This window comes from Sorex fumeus, unplaced genomic scaffold, assembly GCF_029834395.1.
Source record: "Sorex fumeus unplaced genomic scaffold, SorFum_2.1 ptg000098l, whole genome shotgun sequence".
In the NCBI taxonomy this organism is placed as follows: Eukaryota; Metazoa; Chordata; class Mammalia; order Eulipotyphla; family Soricidae; genus Sorex; species Sorex fumeus.
The window spans coordinates 71,169,101-71,190,616 of record NW_026606155.1 but is presented as its reverse complement, the minus strand read 5'-3'; the positions used below and the strand labels follow the sequence as shown (position 1 = coordinate 71,190,616).

The following is a 21,516-nucleotide window of genomic DNA, read 5'->3' as shown; positions in this document are numbered from 1 at the left end:
TGAGCGTCCAGAGGAAGTGTTCCTCCCAGAGATTAGAGTCTGGTTGCTGAGATTCCTTCCTGCCTCCGGCTGGGCGCTGACCCTGTGTGCCAGGCCACTGTGGCTCCTCAGCCGTCAGTGTCCAGCTTTCTGCCTTCATGGGACTACCGAGACCCCTGTCCTTCCCTGGCTATAGGTTTCTTTAGTCCCCCCAACGGGCCCTGGACCCTAGATGATACAGCCACAGACTCAGTTAAAATTCTCTTCGGTTTATTGACTCTTGGCGATACAAGGTCAGTTACGGTGCACACACCAAGGCTCACTGCTTCAGTTAGTTCCAGTGATATTATTATACTAGCACCAGAAGACAGCTCATCTGCAGATTCCCCAAATTCTGCTACTGGCGGGGAGGACGGGGCCACCGAGGATTCCAATGGATGACTGGGGGCCTCCTGGCCTGCGAGGACGAACCCAGGGCTCCTGGGGATGAGTACATTTGGTTGTTGTTTCCAAACTGCACCGATTGGCAGCCTTGTATGACAACATAGCCTTGAAGAGAAATGGTGGTGGATGAGTTAAGTCATCAGAAACTCAAGAGGAGAGAGCAGAGGGCAGCACCAGCGTGGGTTCACTCTGGGAAATGAGAAGTCAGGTCCATGGGACCCAGTGACTGGGTCTACATGGGTCTTGAGCCGTCCCCTTTGGGGCTGCCTCTTCAGAACCAGTGCTGAGACTTAAGAGGACTGGCCATTGATTTCCATAACTCTGATATTTGGGTCTTTTCTATTGGGAGGCCCTCTGGTTCAAGAGAATAGCTGGTGAATCTAAGGGTTCACAAAGTTGGGGCTGGGGAAGTCCCGGGGGTCAAATCTGGGCTTCGAGGTAACCTCAGCATGATTCAGTTGCATGGGTGTCTGTCAGTTTCTTCATGAAACAGGAAGGGGTAGATTCACGAAACAGGAAGGGGTAGGTGACCTCTTATCCTTCTGTCCCCTCTCCCCAAGGTACCCAGATTTAGATAGTCTTGAGGAAGAGCAGGTGGGAAGAGGAGAGTGAGGATGGGGTACCTGGTGCTGAACCTGGTGCCTGTGCCCAGCCATGCTCGGGGCTGCTTTGTTTCCCAGCCTCCTGTAAATAACACACAGCTCTCAGTCCCCTGTCCCTGAGCTGTTACCCCACTGCACACCTCCTCACTCCCAAGGGAACAGGAATAACAGACATCCTGGTGTGTCCCCTAGTCCTGACATGGTCTCACCTGATTCCCTGAGGATTCAAATCTTGGGTTCCTGGCCGAGTTGGGGCTGGAATTGGGCCTTCTGAAAGATGAGGTTTCTGCAGTTTGGGGCGGCCGAATTGGGGCTGATGAACTGGAAGTTGCCCCTGCTGCCTGGACACGATGAATCGGTTCCCTCTGTGTCTCCATCCTCTCAGCTGGGTTTGTAGGTCTTTCAGGAACAGAGGTCGGGGACTCTGTCAATCTCAGAGTGCTCAGCTGCTCATAGGGAATGCAGGTACTGCTTGCTGTGGTTCCTCTAAGACCATCCTGTTCTGTCCCTTCAAAGCTTGACTCAGGGGTAGGTGACACCCCATCACTGCTTCTGTTCTCAGACAGGTACGTCTTCACCTGCAAGGATGGGAGTGCGGAGTGGGGAGACCAGAATTAATCCCACCAAAGTGACTGGAGGTCCAACATCAGTTGGCCAGGAACTCAGCAGTTTGAAGTGGGGAGAAAGGGGTCAGTGAGGTCCAGGCATAAAGATGAATGGTGGGGGGGGAGTCGCTGGGGGGCCCAGGGAGCCAGGGGTGCCATCCTGAACATCTGCTGGAGTGGGGTGGGGGTGGGGGGTATCGGCACTCACCTTGGACACTGCATCATCCATGTCTGTCACCACCAGCTTTAGGACTTTATCAGTTTGGGGGCAGCAATCTGGAGAAATGGGAGAGTGGCAGTGGCAGGCGGGCAGAACTTACCGGGGCAGGCAGACCCAGGCCAGGCTATCAGTGGGCTTACCCTGGAAGGAAGGTCTGTCCTTGGGGACAGGGCTCCAACAGCGCTGCATTAACTCCTTCAGTTCTTCAAAGCCTGGCTTCTCAGAGCTGGTCTCGGGCAGCGGGGGACGGATGTCCCTCTTGCCAACTGTTTCCACCATCAGTGAGAAGTTCGACACAGCTGGGATAGGTTGGGGAGGAGATAGGTTGGGGAGAAGGCCTCAGGGTACGAGTGGCCACTGGCTCCATCGGATGGAGAGGCAGGGACTGGAATGCAAGGGGCCCTTGGAAATCTGGACAGTGGGGGAAGCAGGCAGAGAGGAGGGCTTGGGGTCTCGGGGTCAGAGGACCCTGGGGTACCTCTGCCTAGAATCTTACTCTCAACTTCTCTTCCAGCGAGCACGGTCCACAACAGGATGGCAAAGCTGCAGGAGACACAGAACTGAGGGCTGGCCCAAGTGGGAGCCAGAGTCCTCTCCCTCCCCAGTTCCACCCAGAAGGACCCAGGGAGGTGCAGCTTATTGGGAGTAGGTGCTAGGAGCAGCACCTCACCTGTAAACATCACTGGCCCTGGTGGCCCTTTGATTCACATCAGCCAACAGTTCTGGGGCCAGGTACTCCAGGGTACCCCGTGCTTTTCCAACTGCTACCCCTGACTGGGAACCTCCCTGAAATGTGGACAGGCCGAAGTCTGCCACCTGCGAAGGGAGGGAAGAGAACATAGGGAGGACTGGTCAGGGCCAGGCAACCTCCAGAACCCCAGGATGCTCTGCCCTCCTCTAGAATCAGCAGCGATGCCTTGCCTTTAGTAGGCACTTCCTTGGAAAGCTGGTGTGGAGGGTTAAGGGAATGGTAGCCCCCGCCACCCCCTTTCCCCGATGGGCCCTGCGTTGGAGTTCTGGATCCCTTTTCCATGGAGTTGGGTTAAAGTGCTAGTCTGGGGAGTCCGGGAGCGGTAGATATGGGGAGCTCTTGGACTGATCCTATGGGTCATGCATGGCCTGTGTCACCTGGCATACAGGCACCTGCGCAGGCTCTTAGGCAGCTGTGGGGGCGGGGGAGGTGCTCAGGAAACTCAGCAGCAGCAGTAGCAGCGCCACCCCCGCCCCCCCCCCCCCCCGCGTCCTCGGGCGGGGCGGTGTGTGGGGGCAGGGCTGGAGCGTGCATGGGCTTACCTTGGCGTGCAGATCGGAATCCAGCAGGACGTTGGAGGGCTTGAGGTCCCTGTGCAGAAGCACCGGGTTCAGGCTGTGCAGGTAACACATGCCGCGCACCAGCTCCCAAAGCAGGCGGCAGAGAAGCGGCCAGGGGCGCGGGCAGTTTGGCTTCAGTAGCTGAGCCAGGGACCCGTTCTCCATGTACTGGGTCACCAGGGCAGGTCCTGCCCTGCCGCCCCACTGCAGTTCGTTGGTGACCCCCAGCAGCATCACCACGAACTTGTTCCGTAGATTGACCATGGCTTTGACCTCGTCGGATATGGACTCCCTACAGTCGAAGGGTGTTCGGGGTAGCAGAAGTTGCGGCGGGGCTCCGCTCCTGCTCTCGGGGCGCGCCCCCTTTCCTCCTCCCATTCCAGGTCCGAGCGCGCTGTCTCCCCGTTCTGGTCAGAGACGCGCGCGCGCGCGCGCGCGCACGCGAGGGGTGCCCACCGCACAGGTTACTCACGCGTTCACGATCTTGACCGCCACTTCATCCGCCCACGTCTTATGCTTTGCCTTGAACACCCTGCCGAATCCACCTTCGCCGACGAACATCTCGTACTCCAATTCCTCGACAGGCACCAAGGGGGCTCGGGGGCCATTTTGCCTGAAAGAGCAGGCCCCCGTCCCCCTCCAGCAATCCGCGCTCTCCGCGAGCCGTCCCGCACCGGCCCGGGTGAGGCCACAACCAGGCGCGGTCAGTACGACCCGCGGCCCCTGGCGCGGCACCCCTCGCTCCCCGCCGGGCGCCTTGGCACCGGAGTCCCCAACGCGCGCGCGCTGGGTGCCGGATCCTCCTTCCACTTACCATATACTTCCCGCCCTCAGGCTGGCGCTGGGGAAATTTTCCAGCCCACCGCAGGGACCGGTTTCGGAACTTGGGGTCTGCTGCAGAGAGGGGTCCGAGAGGGGTTCTGAAGGGGGGTCCATGTTTTAGGATCAGGCGTCGGTTCCGGTCACTGGGCCCCGAAGGGCTGCGGCACTTCCTTCTGCAACCCACTATTCTAGATGACGCCTCCGGCGGCGGGGGCGGGCGCGGGCCCGGGCCTGGGGTGCTGCCGGGAGCTGGCGGTCTCGACTGTGTGAACTCCAGCGGTGGCGCGGTCAGATTAGGGTTATTGGACGTTTAGGAGTCTCCGAAGGGATTCTAACCTTCCAGGAACCGGCAATCAACCCTCTCGGGGTGGCTCGTGGTGGAGAGCGCCTGGTGTTGAGGAGGATGTGTGTGTGTGTGTGTGTGTGTGTGTCTGTGTTTGTGTGTTTATCTGCGTGTGTGAGTGTGTGTGTGTGTGTTTGGGGGGGGGTGTTCTGGCTCTCCTACCGCTGCAGGAGACTTTTACTATGTATCTGCACCCCCTGAGACTTGCTGCTTTGTCGCTGCTTTTACTGCTTCTTTTATAGAGAAGGAAATGAATGAAATCCCCTCATCTTGGTTCCTCGGTGCCCTGTGCCTTGGACTTCAGACCTGACTCAATAGGTTGTGCAGTTTCAGGGCTCTGATCTGAATCATCAGGTTGTCCAGTTTCAGGGTGGAACCCTCAAGTTGTTAGGAGGTGGTGAAGCCTCTGCCAGGGTCCCTGACGGCCCTTCTAGCTGCCCTTGTTTAGGTGAGCTCCTGCAATATTATTAATTTCCCTGTTCTGAGACCAAGACCCAGGTACTGTGGTCAGCTAGGTGGACGGGCTTAGTCCTAGGGTTGCTGACGTTGTGGTGTCCATATGTGGTGAACCTTGCTTCCTGCTCCCCTGTGTCAATCCGTATGAATTAACTGGTTAGTAATTCATATTTCCCGCTCATGCATCCTCTGGAGAATGTCCTTTGTGAACTCAGGAACTTGGGGGGACCTTAGAGTTTAGGATGGACAACAGGTGTTTGTATTTTACCTGCTCTGGTCTGACTGTGAGTGCAGGGAGTTAGATGTAGCTAGTTTGAGACCTTTGGTCTGCATGCAGGACTCAAGCCTGGGGGTCACGTACCAACTTTCAGAAATAAGGTACCTCAGCACATACTTTTGTCCTTCCAGTGGTCTAGGGCTCTGTTGGTTTGGAACTGAAGTGGCCCACAATTAACTGTGGCTTCTAGAGCAAGTAGGAGCTCCAGAATTCACACTATGCATGTTGGCAGAGCACACCCACATGATAGAGTCACTTGAGTCCCTGGCATCATATATTGTCCCTCTAAGCACCACCAGAGGTCACTTCTAATCACAAAGTCAGGAATCAATACGTCCCCTCTGTCCTGTGCCAATCCATGCAGATCCCATGTTCCTGACTTATGCATTCCCTGGAGAAGATCACCTGTGGACCCAGGAACTTGGAGAAACTTAGAATTTAGGATAGCCCCTGAGCACCCAAAATCCCATCCCTTCCTAAAGAAATTGATGGTAGGTGCCCAGTAACTATTTGCTGTCTTTGTTGTTGGATTAATAAGTGAACAGCCAAGACTTAGGGAGTTTCCTGAAAAGCTGAGAACCTGGAGTGTTCAGAGTCCTCTTCCTTGAAGAAGGCCTTGGCTGGCCAGGTAGAGTGGATATTGGAGCTCTGCTCTGTCCTGAGACCTGGAGCTACTGGTCCCAGTGGTCTCGGCCTTTGCAAGCCTACTTGAATGTCTGTCATGCCTTCAGTTCTCTCTTCCTGATGGTCTTTGATTACTATCGGCTCATCTCTAGTACCTATCCGCTTCCTTGAACATAGGTCTTGGGGTGAGAGGCAGAGGATGTGGTTGGTATGGTATTTTCTTGCATTTTCTTCCTATTTGGCAATGCTCAGGGAACCATATGCCTGGGATTGAACCCAGCTTTCAGCACATAAATCATATGCTCAGCCTATTGAGCTGTCTCTCTGCTCCACCAGTTCTTATCAGTTGTCTGATTAAGAGATTCCAGTATTAGGGGGCCAGAACAATAGATACTACAGCAGGTAGGGTGTTTTCTCTGTATGCAGCCAAACCAGGGTTGATTCCCAGCACCCCACATGGTCCCCCGAGCCTGCCAGGAGTGATCTCTGAGTGCAGAGCTGAGTATGGCTCAAGAACAAAGCAAAACAAAAAATTCCAATATTATATCAAATGGTATTGAGAAAAATTATGGATAATTTCTTTCTTTTTTTTTGATGTCTGAGGTTTTTTTTTCTTTTTCAGCATACCTGGTGGTGCTCAGGGCTTACTCCTGGTTCTGCACTTAGGTATCACTCCTGATGGGCTTGGGAGACCATATGTGATGCCAGGGATCAAACCCAGGTGAGCAGCATGTAAGGCAAGTGCCCTGCTCTCTGTATTATGTCTGAGTGTTTTACATTGACCTATATTACTTTGTTGTTGTTGTTGTTGTTGTTGTTGTTGTTTAGGTCACACCAGTGTACATTTTCTACCACCAATGTCCCCAGTTTCCCTCCTGCCACCCCACTCCCACCCTAGTCTGTCTTTAGGATAGACAGTTCTCTCTCTCTCTCTGTCTCTCTCTGTCTCTGTCTCTCTCTTTCTCCTTTTGGGCATTGTGGTTCATAAGATACTGAGAGGTCATCATGTTTGTTTGGTTCTTAACCTACTTTTAGCATGCAGCTTCCATCCAGAGTGATCACTTCCAACCATCATTGTCGTAGTGGTCCCTTCTCTATCCCAACTGCCCTCTCCCTCAGCACTTGTGGCAGGCTTCCAACAGTGGACCAATCCTCCTGGCACTTGTTTCTACTGTCCTTGGGTCTTAGTCTCATAGTATGCTTTTTTATATCTCACAAATGAGTGCAATCGTAAAGTGCAATCTGATCCAGGGCAGGTCATTGAAGGGATCATGATTTGAAGAGTTGAGATATAGGAATATGTTTATCGCTCTAATTCTAAGAATAATTTGTGGTAACTACTATTTACTTTGTGCTGGACATTTTTTTTCTGAGTCATTTTATTCTTATCATGATTCTGAGTTGGACCCACTTTATTTATTTATTTTTTATAACTAAGCATTCACCTTTATTTTTTTCTTCTTATATTTATTTATTGAATCACTGTGGGAAAATTTACTAAGCTTTCAGGTTTAAGTCTTGGTCACACAATGATCAAACACCTCTCCCTTCACCGGTACTCATTTTTCACCACCAAGAACCCCAATATACCCCCCTCCCAATGCCTGTGCGGCAGATGATTTCCACTTAACTCTTCTCTACATTGACTACATTCATTATTTCAACAAAAGATGCACCATTATAGTTTAGAATTCCCCCCCCCCCCGCCAACAATCAGAATTGCTGAAAAGGCATTGTAAAATACTTTGTTTTCTATAGCTGGTTATGAGAATCAAACAATGTTGCGTGGCTGCTATTGCGGCCACGCGATTTTGGATTTCTGCAAAGAGCCAGATAATTACAGATTGGTTTCTGTGCGTCTGGTGTTATGGCTGTGCCGGAGAGACGCTCGTGGGGGGGCAACGCTTGACCTCGGTAGGGCGTGAAGGACGAGCCAATACCACCCCCTCTTCCCATGATAGACTGCAGTTGCCCTGTCACCGCCAGCTCATACCTGGCTTTCTTATAAGCTCTGAGGCGGTGGCCACCTTGCTGCTGGGGGTGGGGTGGGGAAGGCAGAAGGGAGCAACACCCTTTCCCTCCCGGGGAGGCATGTTGCCGTAGTTTAACGCATGGTCCATTCACTTTTCTGACGCAAGTTGCCGGGCTCTGGATTAAGTCCTTTTGCCTCTGTAGCCATGGCCGTGCCAGAGAGCCGCTTGTGGGGAGCAACTTGTGACCTTGGTAGGGCGTGAAGGACAAGCCGGTACCTACCCCTTCCCATGAGACTGCAGTTGCCCCGTCACCGCTGGCTCATACCTGGCTTTCCAAGAAGCTCTGAGGCGGCAGCCACCTGGTATGCGGTCCAGATGCATTTCTGCCAAAAGCCTCTGGGTTTCGAGATTTGTTTCTGAGTCTCTGGGATCGTGGCCGTTAATTAGCTTTATCAGGAGCCAGAGAGGCCGTTTGTAGGCGGCGACTTGGGGTCTCGCTGGGATGGGGAGGAAAGGACTGGTTCCACCCCCATCTGGTGAGGCCCCGCGTGTCTCCTCACTGCAGGCCCAAACATGACTGTCCAGTGGCCTCTGGAGGATGGTGGTCACTGGGCCGCCAAGGGGAACAGGCCAAGGCATGAAACCTATTCCCACCTGGAGTGGTCCAGCCAGTAACCTACTGCAGGAACAAGACGCATTTCTGCCAAAAGCCTTTGGGTTCCGAGATTCGTTTCTGAGTCTCTGGGATCATGGCCGTTAAGCAGTTCGATCAGGAACCAGAGAGGCCATGCCTCCAATTATATAGTTGAGCCAGAGGTGGTTTGTTGGTGTGTCTCTCACATACCTAACTTTTGGCTGTTTACTTTCTTGGTAAACTTTGCCCCAAGTTTTTGGGGTCTGGCCAAAGGCACAGCAGCAATTTTCGGTATCTGAAAGCCTGATGGTGCCATCAGGCTGCTGATGCACTCACCTCACAGGTACAAACTGACCTGCTGGCGGCACCATACCCCCTGAGTTGGACCCACTTTAACAAATGAGAAAATCAAGGTGTAGGAAAGATTAGAAAATTTATTCAAATGCATAACTAAATAGCAGCAGGGAAGAAATGGGTTGGCTATGCTACTGAGACTTACTGATTATAATTTCGATTAAATTGAGAGCTAGAGTTTAGGAATGCACCTTTATGGCTTTTTTTTCTTCTTTCTTTTTTTCTTTTCCCTTTATTTTATTTTATTTTTTTTAAAGTTGTAGATTTACAATTTTTTGTGCTTTGGTCGAAAGTAGACCTTTATGGCTTTTAGAGTGAGAGAGAGGAAATGGCCTATGGAGAGGTGGAGACAACCTCTTTCTCACACATAGAGGCTCAGGTCAGGGAAGTCAAGGGCTGTGTGTGGGCTGAATGGACTGTGGCTGTGATGGAGAGTGTCTTGAAACAGCCAGGCAAGCTCTAGGAGAGTTTCCAGCTTACTAGCATATACACGCCCCTTCTGCACCCCTACCCCCTCACACCTCCCCACCCTCTAAGTGGCCAAGAGTAGATGACTGGATACATAAACTAGGGGACATCTACATAATGGAATACTATGCAGCTGCTTAGAAAAATGAAGTTGTGGAATTTTCTTGTAAATGGATGGACATGGAAAGTATCATGCTGAGTGAAATGAGTCAGAGGGAGAAAGACAGAGGTAGAATGACTGCACTCATTCAGGGGATATTAAAAAAACGTAATATGAGACTAAGACCCAAAGACAGTAGAAATGAGGGCTAGGAGGACTGGTCCTTAGTTGAAAGCTTGCTACAAGTCGGGTGGGATGGGGTGCAGTTAGGACAGAGAAGGGACCACTGTGACAATGATCATTGGAAATGATCACTCTGAACAAGAACTGAGTACTGAAAGAAGATAAAGTGATATGCATGATAACCTTTCAGTACCTGTACTGCGATCCATAGTATTTAAAGGAAAATGAGAGAGAGAGAGAGAGAAAATGAGAGGAAGAGAGAGGAAAAGTGTCTGCCATAGCGGCAGGCTGGGAGGAGGACAGGAGGGAAACTGAGGGATTGTTGCTAGGAAACGTGCATTGGTGATGGGATGGCTCTTGGAACATTATATGACTTAAACCCAATTATGAAAAACTTTGTAACTGTGAATCTCACTGTGAGAAAGAAAGAAAGAAAGAAGAAAGAGAGAAAGAAAGGGAAGAAAGAAAAGAAAGGAAGAAAGAAAGGGAGAAAGGACGAAAGAAAGAAAACAAATGAATATATGCTCACACCTGACAAACCCCACTCATCCACATCTGCACGCCCTCCTGCGCTGTTCACTCCTTGAAAGTTCTCCAGGGTTCTTTTCACCTTCCACAAGTCTTTGGGTACCTTTCCTTTCTTTCTTTTTTATTTTTGCATCTGTGTAAAGGAAGGGAAATTGTGGGCTTGGAAAGAAAGTCACCCTCGACTGAGAGACTGTGACGGAGATCACAATCCGAGGGAGAGAAGCCCAAGTCAAATGCCTCGTTTGGGTGCACTGAGTTGGAGCCTGGGCCTGGGCAGGAGTCCCCTACCCGTTGGGGCAGCTGGCAGAGCAGGAGCGGGTAGCTCACCCTCTACATGGGCTCGTTCATTCTCACTCATTCTCTCCAGATCCCTTTCGGGAGAGTGGGCTGCCAGCCTGAGTTGATAAGACCAGGAAGCCCATTGAAAAGGCTGAGATAAACCCATGCTCTTCCCTGATACTGGCCCCTACTGTCGGCTCAACACAGTCTGATGGTGACAGCATGTTACCCTCCTTTTAGGCACTTCACCCTTGGTGCTCTCCCAGGAAAACTAACGACTTGAGTAAGCAGGAGGAAAGTACTTGTCAAACCCTGGATCTTAAACTTGACGTTCAGCCGAGAGATTCTTCTTTGAAGGTGTAAATCTGGACGGGGTGATTTGCCCGCCTTTCATTCTGATCACCAGCTCTTCATGCGATGGCTTTCCCTTCCTCTTCTGTCTTGTCAGTCACTCTCAATCCATTTGCTTCTCTCGATGTTCCTGCTTTCAACATTTTCTGCTTTCAACTTTCCTTCCTTTCCAGTTTCTTTGGATCAGGTAATTACAGCCTAATTCTGAAAGACTGGAAAACAAAAAGGAGTCAGAGGAGAAACTCTTGATGTATGACCAAGGTTTCTGCAATGCACGGATGTACTTTTCTTTGGGTTCTCCTCCACTGCTGTTTCCTCCTAACCCACGAATTCTGTCCTTACTACACACGCATAATTTAAAATTTGTGTTTATCATTGAAGTGACTGACATAAAAGTTCCTCTATTAAAATGTTTGTGACCATAAATTCAACCAATTTTAGTATTCCACTGTACTGTTAAATAAAAGTCTGACACCTCTCTCTTTATGCATCAGAGATCTTCAGAAGAAGCAATATATAGGATATATCTGTGTAGGTATATGTATGTATAAACATACTTGTGTGTTAATATGTGGGAAATAGCAGGGCTGGAGTGATAGCACAGTGGGTAGGGCATTTGCCTTGCACGCTACTAACCCGGGTTTGATTCCTCCATCCCGCTTGGAGAGCCTGGCAAGCTACCAAGAGTATCCCGCCTGCACGGCATAGCTTGGCAAGCTCCCTGTGGCATATTCGATATGCCAAAAACAGTAATAAGTCTCACAACTTGTTGTGAGACATTACTGGTGCCCACTTGAACAAATTAATGAACAACGGGAGGACAGTGCTACAGTGCCAGGTCACACCCAGTGATGCTCAGCGGTTACTCCTGGCTCTGCACTCAGGAATTACTCCTGGCAGTGCTTGGGGGACCATATGGGATGCCGGGGATTGAACCCATGTTGGCTGAGTGCAAGGCAAATGCCCTATCCACTGTACTGTCACTCTGGCCCCAGGCCTATATTACTTTTATATGTGATCAAAAATGGAAAACTATCATAATTTCTGTAAGATTTAGCTATAAGGTTATTATTTACTGAGGTGTTTAAATTAGTGAAAAATTAGAATCTTCAATATCCAATAATAATAACTAGATTAAATGAATTATAAAATGAAAGATTTCTATCATTCAAATGATGCTCCAGGGTCTGGAGAGATAGTACAGAGGGCAAGGCACTTGCCTTGCATATGGCTGAACCTGGTTTGATCCTCAGCAGTATATACAGGCCCCTGAACACTTCTGGGATCTCTGGCATCACAGAACTTAAAGCCGCACTTCATGCTGGGACCCTTGCATTGAATTGCAGGCCTGGATAGCTGAAAATGGCAGGGTCCTCTACCCCCCCGGGCCTCATGAGCACTGTTTAAGGATTTCCCCCTCAAATTCTCTGAAAAAAAGGGGAAAAAAGATGCTCAGGACCAATATTTATTAATATTCATATATTTATAATGTATCAATTTGGAGGTGATGGAGACATAGAGTAGAGGTTAAGTGTGTGTCTTTCACTTGACAGTCCTGGTTCCATCCAGCACTGAGTATCTCCAGAAGTGAGATCTGAGCACAGAGCCAGGTGTGGCCCCCAAACAAACAACAACAAAGGAAAGCAGATACAAAACAATATATATCATACAATCAAGGTTTTTGTTTAAAAAATGCTTTCAATGGTAAGACAGAATTTGCACAAATTTTTCAAAACAGAATATCTATATACTACATAAGGGTTTTTTTTTTCCTTTTTGGGTCACACCCGGCAATGCACAGGGGTTACTCCTGGTTCTTCACTCAGGAATTACTCCTAGCAGTGCTCGGGGGATCATATGTGATGCTGGGAATTGAACCCGGGTCAGCCACATGCAAGGTAAATGCCCTACCCATTGTGCTATCACTCCAGCCCTACATAAAGTTTTTAAAATTCATTAGTGACGCCAGATCCAGAGCCAGGCTGTTTCACTCAGGGCACCCTAGAGGGGGGCAGGTGAGAACCCTCCCTGCCCCAAGGGACCCAGCCCTGGCAGCCAAAAACCTCCAGAACTCAACTGCCTCCACACTCAAGGCCACCCTCCACACGCTCAGGCTGGACCTAATCCACTGCATGGCCGCAAATGCTTCATGGGACAAACACTTCATGGGACAAACCCCACCAATATTCCAACTGTACCGCATTTGATGGGATTCAAAGCAGTAGGCAAACAATCTTAGAGGGAAATATACTTTTTTACAGATATATACATAAAAGCACACAAGCCTCGACCTTTAACAACATGTTAGTGATCTCTTATAGAAGGTCTTAATGGATCCTATTGAAATAGAATAATCTTCACACCCTTTCCTCTAAGAATAGTTTCTTGTAGCATTTTCAGTGGTTTTTCATAACAAGCAATACAAAATATAATATTTTGGTTCTTCTTTGGGACAGGGATTGGGCTTTGGAATGGAAATATCTGAAATAAGGTAGTGGGAAGGTGTAATGGTGGTGGGAATGGTATTTGAATATTAAATGTAATGAAATATTGTGAACTCCCTTATAAAATAAAAAAATTATAATAAAATAAAATTTCTATTTGTGAGCTCCCAAGAAATAAAAGGCATATTTTATTTCAAGGGCATATTTCTGGTACCAACAAAACAAAACCAAACAAAAAATAAAAATAACAATGGGGTTGAGGAACCAGAACTTAGAACTTGGGGGATGGGGGGAAGTAGGGGATTTGGGGGAGTACCAGGAAAGAAGACTCGAAGCCTAGGAAGGTGGAATAACTAAATGTTCCATATCCTGACTCCTCCCAAAGGATACCCACAAAGGGGCAGCGTTGTTCATGGAATGGACATGCCCAGCTGCTTGAGGGAGGGAACCTACCAGAAAACCTGTCTAGACTATTGAAGTGAGTGCTAACTTAATTTTAAAAAATTTTAAATGTGTTTTTAATTGTATGTCTCGGAGAGCCCGGCAAGCTACCGAGAGTATTCAATATGCCAAACACAGTAACAACAAAGTCTCCAATGGAGACGTTACTGGGCCCGCTCGAGCAAATTGACGATCAACGGGAGGGCCTTTACCTTTACCTTTTTTTAATTGAATCACCATGAGATATAGTTACGAAGCTTTCATGATTGAGTTTCAGTCATACAATGATTGAACACCCAACACTCCACCAGAGTACAATGTCCACCACCAAAGTTCCCAGTATCTCTCTGGCCACCTCCACTCAATCCCCCCTTCCCTGCCTCTATGGGAGACGCTTTCCTTCTTACTTTCTCTCTGCCTTTGGGCTTTATGGTTTACAATACAAATACTGAGAGGCCATCATTCCCAGCATGTGTGAGGTCGTGAATTCCATCCCTTACACTTTATCATCCCTGTACTGCAGGTTTTACCAACTCCCCTGGGGCCCCTGCTCCCAACTGCACCTGGTACAATCAGGCTGAGCATGGCCAGGAGTGAACCAGGGCTCCAGGCTCGACTAGCTGTGATCCCTCTTTTACCAAAAAAAAAATATGAAAGAGCTGGAGAGATAGCTCTGAGGGTAGGGCACTTGCCTTGCATATGACCAAGCCTAGTTCCACCTCCAACACCACATATGGTCCCAAATACAGTAGAGAACAAGTCTTTGTGTGCATGCATGTTGGGTTTGCTCCTAGGAGCATCACCTGATCCAGGCTTTTTTTTTTTTAAATACTGGGCCGGAGTGATAGCATAGTAGGTACGTCCAGCAGGTAGCCCAAATAAAATCAAATCAGGTAACACAGGCCTCCTCTTTTTGCTTTGTTCGCGATTGACCCTGGTTTGATTTCTCCGTCCCTCTCGGAGAGCCGAGCAAACTACCAAGAGTATTCCACCCACATTGAAAAGCCTGGAAAGCTACCTGTGATGTATATGCCAAAAACAGTAACAATGGAGACGTTACTGGTGCCTGCTCAAGCAAATCTAGATGAACAATGGGAGTAGGGCTGTGTTACCTGATTTGATTTTATTTGTGCTACCTGCTGGACATACAAAAGAAAGAAATCCTTCTTTTTTATTTTTTAATTTTATTTTCCTAAAGTTGTTCACAATAATTTATTACATTCAATATTGCCCCACAGGCAGATGCAAGATAATTTATTTTGTATTGATTGTTGTGTGAATAGTATAAGATGTCTGTAAGGGTCTATCTCACAGTGATTCAACAAAAAAGCAAAAAAAATGGTATGAGATATGTGCGGTCACTTTTATGGCCGCACACTCCTGGGATTCTAAAAATTAATATAATTAGGGTCTGGAGCCATCTCTGCAGCAGGCTGAGATTCATTTGTGAGTTTATGGATCATGGCCACTAGTGTGCTTAAATGGCACCCAGTGGCAGTTCTTGGGCATGACAGCCAGGGCCAGGAATGGCGGGGAGAAGGGAAAGAATGGCCTAGTCCTGACCCCCTGAGGCCTGGCATTTTCAGTTACTGGTCCCACATACCTGGGTTTTTCGTGGATTTATTCTCTTCGTTGGGATCCCATGATGGGCCTGTGAAGATGGGCTGAGGGTAGTGGCAATTGGTTTTTGGAAGTTTGGGGCTGCTGGGGTTCATCTGGTGCAGGTGGAGAGGGCGGACGTCTGCTCCTATCTGAGGTGCCCAGGTGAAATCAGCTTGGCACATGGTCTGGAGCCATCTCTGCAGTGAGCTGCTTGGTTCCAAGATTCATTTGTGAGTCTCAAAGATACCTTTCTTAATAAAGGTGACAATTAGCTTCATCCAGAACATTTTATATGCTGTGTATGTAAAAACACAAGTTGTGAAACTTGTTACTGACTGTTTTTTGCATATCAAATACACCATGGGGAGCTTGCCAGGTTCTGCCGTGGAGGCGGGATACTCTTGGTAGGTTGCCGGAAGGAGCCGAGGAATCAAACCCTGGTTGGCCATGTACAAGGCAAACGCCCTACCTGCTGTACTATCGCTCCAGCCAAGAACAGAAAATATCAGTGTAATATGCACAATAAAGATATAATGGGTTTGGTTCCAGACCACTGTAATTAAGCTAATAGATTAACAATGTGCGTGAAATGAATTTTTGCTTTCTAGTGCATTAAAAATTAGGTGTATACTATACTGCAGCCTAAGGTATATAAGCATCATGTCTAAAATGCAAAGAAGCCATAATTGAAAAAAATTATTGCTAAAAGTTCTAACAAATATTAAAGCTATTAGAAAAATGAAAATGGATTTGTGTATAAAGAAAACCTTACAAATTATTCTGCAACCCAAATTACAGTAGCTTGGAAAACAACTTTTAGAAAACAAAATTCAATGTAAAAAAGACAGATTAAAACAACTAGAACAGGGGCTGGAGCAATAGAACGGCGGGTAAGGCATTTACCTTGCATACAGCTAAACCGGGTTCGATTCCCAGCATCCCATATGTTCCCCCGAGCACTGCCAGGAGTAATTCCTGAGTGCATGAGCCAGGAGTAACCTCTGTGCATCGCCGGGTATGACCCAAAAAGCCAATAAATCAATAAATAAATAAATCTAGAACAGTATAGGCATTATATGGCTCTGGGTTGACAGGATTTTTTTTTTTTTTTTACTGCGTCATGAATCTCAGGAATCTCTTCCTTCAGCTGGCTTCATTGCTCAGGATTTTAAGAAATATCTTCTCTTCCCGGCTTCATTTCTCTTTCTGTATCCATCCATCCAATATTCTCTAGTATCAATTAGGGCTTTTTCTTTCGAGTCCTGAACACTCATGTATCTGCATTTTCCCACTCTGAAACATGGTCTTATTTCTGCTGATGCCACTCTTGGAGGAGACCAGGGCTTTGGGAGTTCCACCCATCGTTTTGTTTTGTTTTGTTTTGTTTACAGATTTCTCTGGAGTAACCTGCTTTCTAACTTGTTGCCCACTTCATTGTCAGAGGCACTGCCAGAAGAGCTGGAAGAAACAAATCCCTTTGGCTTCGTCATTGCTCCTCTCCTGGAGCCGAATCGCTTCCAAGCACACTCACTGACAAATGCCAGATCCAGGTTGAAGGCGTGAGGGCAGCCAGTTGTGGCCCCAAGATAAAAGCAATGTAAGTAACCACTGAAAACACTTGATCGAGCAGAAGATACCCATAAAGAGAGTAATGATGTCCTGAAATATGGATCTGAAGAAATTCTCCAGAATGAGCAGGAACAAACAGAAAAATTAGGAGACAAAAAATAAGGTCTAACTGATCAAATTGGATTCCCATGAGCAAAGAAGAGAGGGGTGGGAAATGGAGGCAAGGAAATACTTGAGGAGAAATAGCAGAGAATTCCCAAGAATTGATGCAAGGTCAGACTGTAGAAATATAGAAAGAAGAAACTTTATATGAAGAAACAAGTATTTAGATACATTTCAGTGAAGTTGCAGAAACAGGAGGACAAAAAAAGCCCCAAACTCATGGAGAGTTATGATGGTGGGAGGGAACCTGGGATCACTGATGGAGGGGAGTTGACATTGGTGGTGGGATTGGTGCTGTAACAGTGTGTGCCTAAAACTAAACAATGAATAATTTAATAAATCATAGTGTCTTAATAAAATTTATAGCGTAATCTCAATATTTAGAAAGTCTACAAAGTCTACAAAGAATACAATGAAACTGGTATCATACTTTTTAGCAGCCAGCGTGAAAACCAGAAGACATTGAAGTGATTCAAAGTGTTAAGAGAAAGGGGGGGAATCTATAATCATAGATTTAGACAGCAATCATAGATTGTTACAGCCTGAGATGTGGCTCAACAAAAAGGTACATGTCTGTACACACACGCAATCTAGGTTTGATTCCCTGTAACATACAAAGAAAACGAAAACCAGGGACGGAAAACGGCCCACCACTCCCTTCTCTGCACAGAAGGGTGGGAAATCAGAACTGTTGGTCCTGCCCCAGCTGGTCTCCAGGTCACAAGAGCATCTCCTTGGCAGCTCCACCTGGAACCTAGCTGTTCTACTAGAACCTTTAATAAAAAATTTAAAGACACATTCACAAACACACACACACAGCCTGTCAAATCGTAAACCTATAAAATTATTTCCTTCTAGAACACATACTTAAACACCCCCCCCCTTTTTTTTTGCTTTTTGGGTCACATCTGGCCATGCTCAAGGGTTACTCCTGGCTCTGTACTCAGGAATCACTCCTGGCAGTGCTGGTAGACCATATGGGATGCCGGGGATCGAACCCGGGTTGGCCATGTGCAAGACAAATACCCTACCCGCTGTACTATTGCTTCGACCCTACCCCCCCCTTTTTTTTGGAGGAGTGTACACCTAGCATTGTGGTCAGGGGTCACTCTTACTCTGTGTTTAGGGGCCATACGTGGTACCACTCAGGGGACCACAAGTGTGGCTGGAATTTGAGGCCATGGCTGCATGCCAGGCAAGTACCTTAACCATTGAACTGTCTCTGCAGCCCCGAAAAAAAGAAAAGAAGTGTGTGTATGTGTGTGTGTGTGTGTGTGTGCGTGTGTGCGTGTGTGTGTGTGTGTGTGTGTGTGTGTGTGTGTGTGTGTAGGGGGATTGAATCACATCTGGCTGTGACTGTATTAGGACTTACTCCTGTCTCTGTTCTCAGAGGTCCTTCCTGGTGGTTTAGAGGATCATACATAGTGCTAGGAATCGAACCGGGGTAGGCCAAATACAAAGAAAGTATTACCTATTCAGCCCAATTTGCTGGGGTGGGACGGTGGTTGTGTCACACCTGGCAGTGCTCAGGACTTACTTCTGGCTCTGTGCTCAGGGACCATTCCTAAGTGGTGCTTGGGGGAACAACATCCAAATTTGCAAATTTGGATCTCTGCATGCAAAGCAAGTGCCTTATCCCCTCTCCTATCTCTCTAACTTCCTATAAAAGAAAAAAATGTGGGGCTCACACTTAGCAATTCTCTGAACTTGCTCCTGGCTCTATCCTCAGGGATAACTTCTGGGAGACTTGGGGGGTACCATATTGGGTGCTGGGAGTCAAACACGGGTTAGCAGCATGAAAGGCAAATGCCCTACTCACTGTACTATTCTTCTGGCCCCATAATTTGCCTTGCATGCTGGGTTCAACCCCCTGTATCCCTTATGATCCCCAGAGCACTGTCAATAGTAATTTCTGAATGCAGAGCCAGGAATAGCATTTCCAGGTGTGACACAAAAAGCAAAAAAAAAAAAAAGATAATTTTAAATAAACGAAAACTGGTTTTACCAATAGACTCTTCCCTAAAGAGATTTCTAGTAAATATGCAGCAAGAAGACAAAAAATCTTAACTCAGACAGAATATGTGAAATGCAAGAACATGTGAAATGGATTTTTTTTAGTAAATTCAACCCCCAAATAATTAACTTTATATAAGACCCATAGAAATGAGACCCTCATTTCTATATATATAGACAGACTGGTATGAGGGTTGGAGGTTGGAGGTAGGTGGGGAGGGCAGCAGGAGGGAAACTGGGGACTTTGGTGGAGGGAAATGTACACTGGTGGAGGGATGGGTATCAGAACATTGTATGACTGAAACCTAATCACGAACAACCTTGTAACTGTGTATCTCACAGTGACTCTATTTATTTATTTATTTATTTATTTTTATTAGTGAAACACCTTGAGGTACAGTTGTAGACTTACAAATTTTTGTGCTTGGGTTTTGATTATACAATGATCGAGTTACCCATCCCTCCACCAGTGCCCATTTTCCACCACCACTGATCCAGTACCTCTCCCACCCCCTATCCTCCCCATCCCACCCTGCCTTTGTGGCAGGGCATTCCCCTTTGTTCTCTCTCTCCTTTTGGGTGCTGTCGTTTGCAAAAGAGGCATTGAGAGGTGATCATGTTTGTTCTATGTAGTCTACTTTCATCATGCATCTCCCATCCTGGGAGGATCCTCCTGACACCCTTTATTTGGTGCTCCTTTCTCCATCTGAGCTGCCTTTTCCCCCAGCATGTGCAGCTGGCCTCCAAGCCATGGAGTGAACCTCCTGGTACTTATCTCAGCTATTCTTGGGTGTTAGTATCCTATTTTGTTACTTTATGTTCCCCAGATGAATTCAATCTTTCTATGTCTGTCCCTCTCTTTCTGACTCATTTTGCTTAGCATGATACTTTCCATGTTGTACCACTTGTATGTAAATTTCATGACTTCATCTTTTCTAACAGCTACATAGTACTCCATTGTGTAGATGTACCAAGTTTCTTTAACCAGTCATTGGACACTCAGGGTTTTTTCCAGATTCTAGCTATTGTACAGTGCTGCAATGAACTAACAGGTGCAGATGTTACTTCGACTATACTCTTTTGCCTCTCTGGGATATATTCCCAGGAGTGGTATTGCTGGGTCAAATGGGAGCTCAAATTCTAATTTTTTGAGAATTGTCCATACTGTTTTCCAAAAGGGCTGAACCAGTCAGCATTCCCACCAGCAGTGAAGGAGGGTCTCTTTCTCGCCACATCCATGCCAACACCAGTTGCTTTTGTTCTTTTGGGAAAGATGATTTCTTTCCAGTCACAGTGGACCAATTTAAAAAAATTTTTTTAATGAAATGGGATGGTTTATTGATTTAACAAGGTATTGTAGGGGGCAGAGTAATAATAAAATGGATAGGGCATTTGCCTTGCATGTGGCTCACCTGGGTTTGATCCCTGTTACCCCATATAGTCCCTTGAGTCTGCCAAGAGTGATTTCTAAGTGCATAGACAGTAATCCTGGGTACCATAAGGTGTGACTAAAAAACAAAAACAAAAAATTGGTATTACAGAGTGCAGGAGTTAAGGTGCTTGCCTTGTGTACAGCCGACCCAGCTTCCCATTCCAGGTACCACATATGGGTCCTTCCTGAGCATCACCAAGAGTGATCCCTGAGCACAGAGTCAGGCCTAGGTCCTGAGAAATGCTGCATGTGACATCGACACTGTGCCCCCACCCCCACCACAAAGGTATCTGCTACCCACAATTCCACAAGTGGATCTAAGTATCCAAAGGAGATGAAAGCAGCACTCAAGAAGGTATTAGTACATCCATGTTTATTGTCACATCACTTAAATGGCCAAAAAGTGGAAGCAGTGCAAATGTCCATCAAAAGACAAATGGATATGCACAGTGCAGTATATTCATAAAATGAAATACTAGTAATCTTAGAAAGGAATAAAATACTGGCACATTATGAAAGATAGGTGAAATTTTCTTGAAGCTATTTTTTAAGTAAGTCAGTCACAGAAGGACAAACAGTGTATGATTGCACTTGAGGCACTTAAAACAATCATATTCACAGTAATGGAAAGGGTTACCACGGAATGGGCGGGGTAGAGACGAAAGGGGAAGTTACTAGTTAAAGGGAACAGACTTTGGTTTGGGAAAGGAAATCATCTGATGGAGATAGTGGTGGTGGTTACAAAACAAAGGGAATGTACTCAATTCCATTGAAACGAATATTTTAAGAGACTTAACATAGCAGATTATGTCATGTGTATTTTATTATAAACAAATACAGTTATGGATATTAGGGGATATAAAATTTATATTAATAAACACTTAGCTCCTTGATGTGTACATAAATTTTACTGGCAAAAAAAGAAAGGTAAGTGTTTATGTGAATATACTTAGAGATATGTCTAAATGGACAAATATAGCAATGCTTAATTATTTCTGACTTTTGATGAATGTGTGGTTTTACTTTGTATGTGTGGATATTTGTACTTTTTGTAAACTGGGGACCAAACCCAGGGTCTCACGCATGCAAGGAAAATGCTTTAATGCTAAGCTATATTCCTGGACCTATATTTGTACTTGTATCTCTATTGCTGAACTTTCCTGAAGTAAATTTGTGAAAGTCAGGTGGTAATGTAGTAATGAAATGTACTACATTTCAGCCCCCTCTTTTCACCAAAAAACATGAGCCAAGAGATGTCCCGCCTGCTCTAGCCCAGTTCTGGAAATCTGGAAACCCTATT

The 21,516-nt window shown here is 46.9% G+C and overlaps 1 protein-coding gene and 1 pseudogene across 1 annotated transcript; both read right to left on the bottom strand.

The window, feature by feature from the left end:
• Positions 1-351: 351 nt before the first annotated feature.
• RIPK3 (receptor interacting serine/threonine kinase 3) lies at positions 352-15,222 on the bottom strand. Its single transcript, XM_056133909.1, has 11 exons — positions 15,042-15,222; positions 3,976-4,081; positions 3,634-3,774; positions 3,144-3,453; positions 2,521-2,666; positions 2,347-2,393; positions 1,991-2,149; positions 1,839-1,906; positions 1,235-1,603; positions 1,047-1,107; positions 352-528 (listed from the first exon to the last, which is right to left on the bottom strand). The coding sequence occupies exons 1-11, from the start codon at positions 15,220-15,222 to the stop codon at positions 377-379; spliced, it is 1,740 nt and encodes a 579-aa protein (XP_055989884.1). The 3' UTR covers positions 352-376.
• Positions 15,223-16,112: 890 nt separating this feature from the next.
• LOC130041647 (activated RNA polymerase II transcriptional coactivator p15-like) lies at positions 16,113-16,530 on the bottom strand (annotated as a pseudogene).
• Between the last annotated feature and the right edge of the window lie 4,986 nt (positions 16,531-21,516).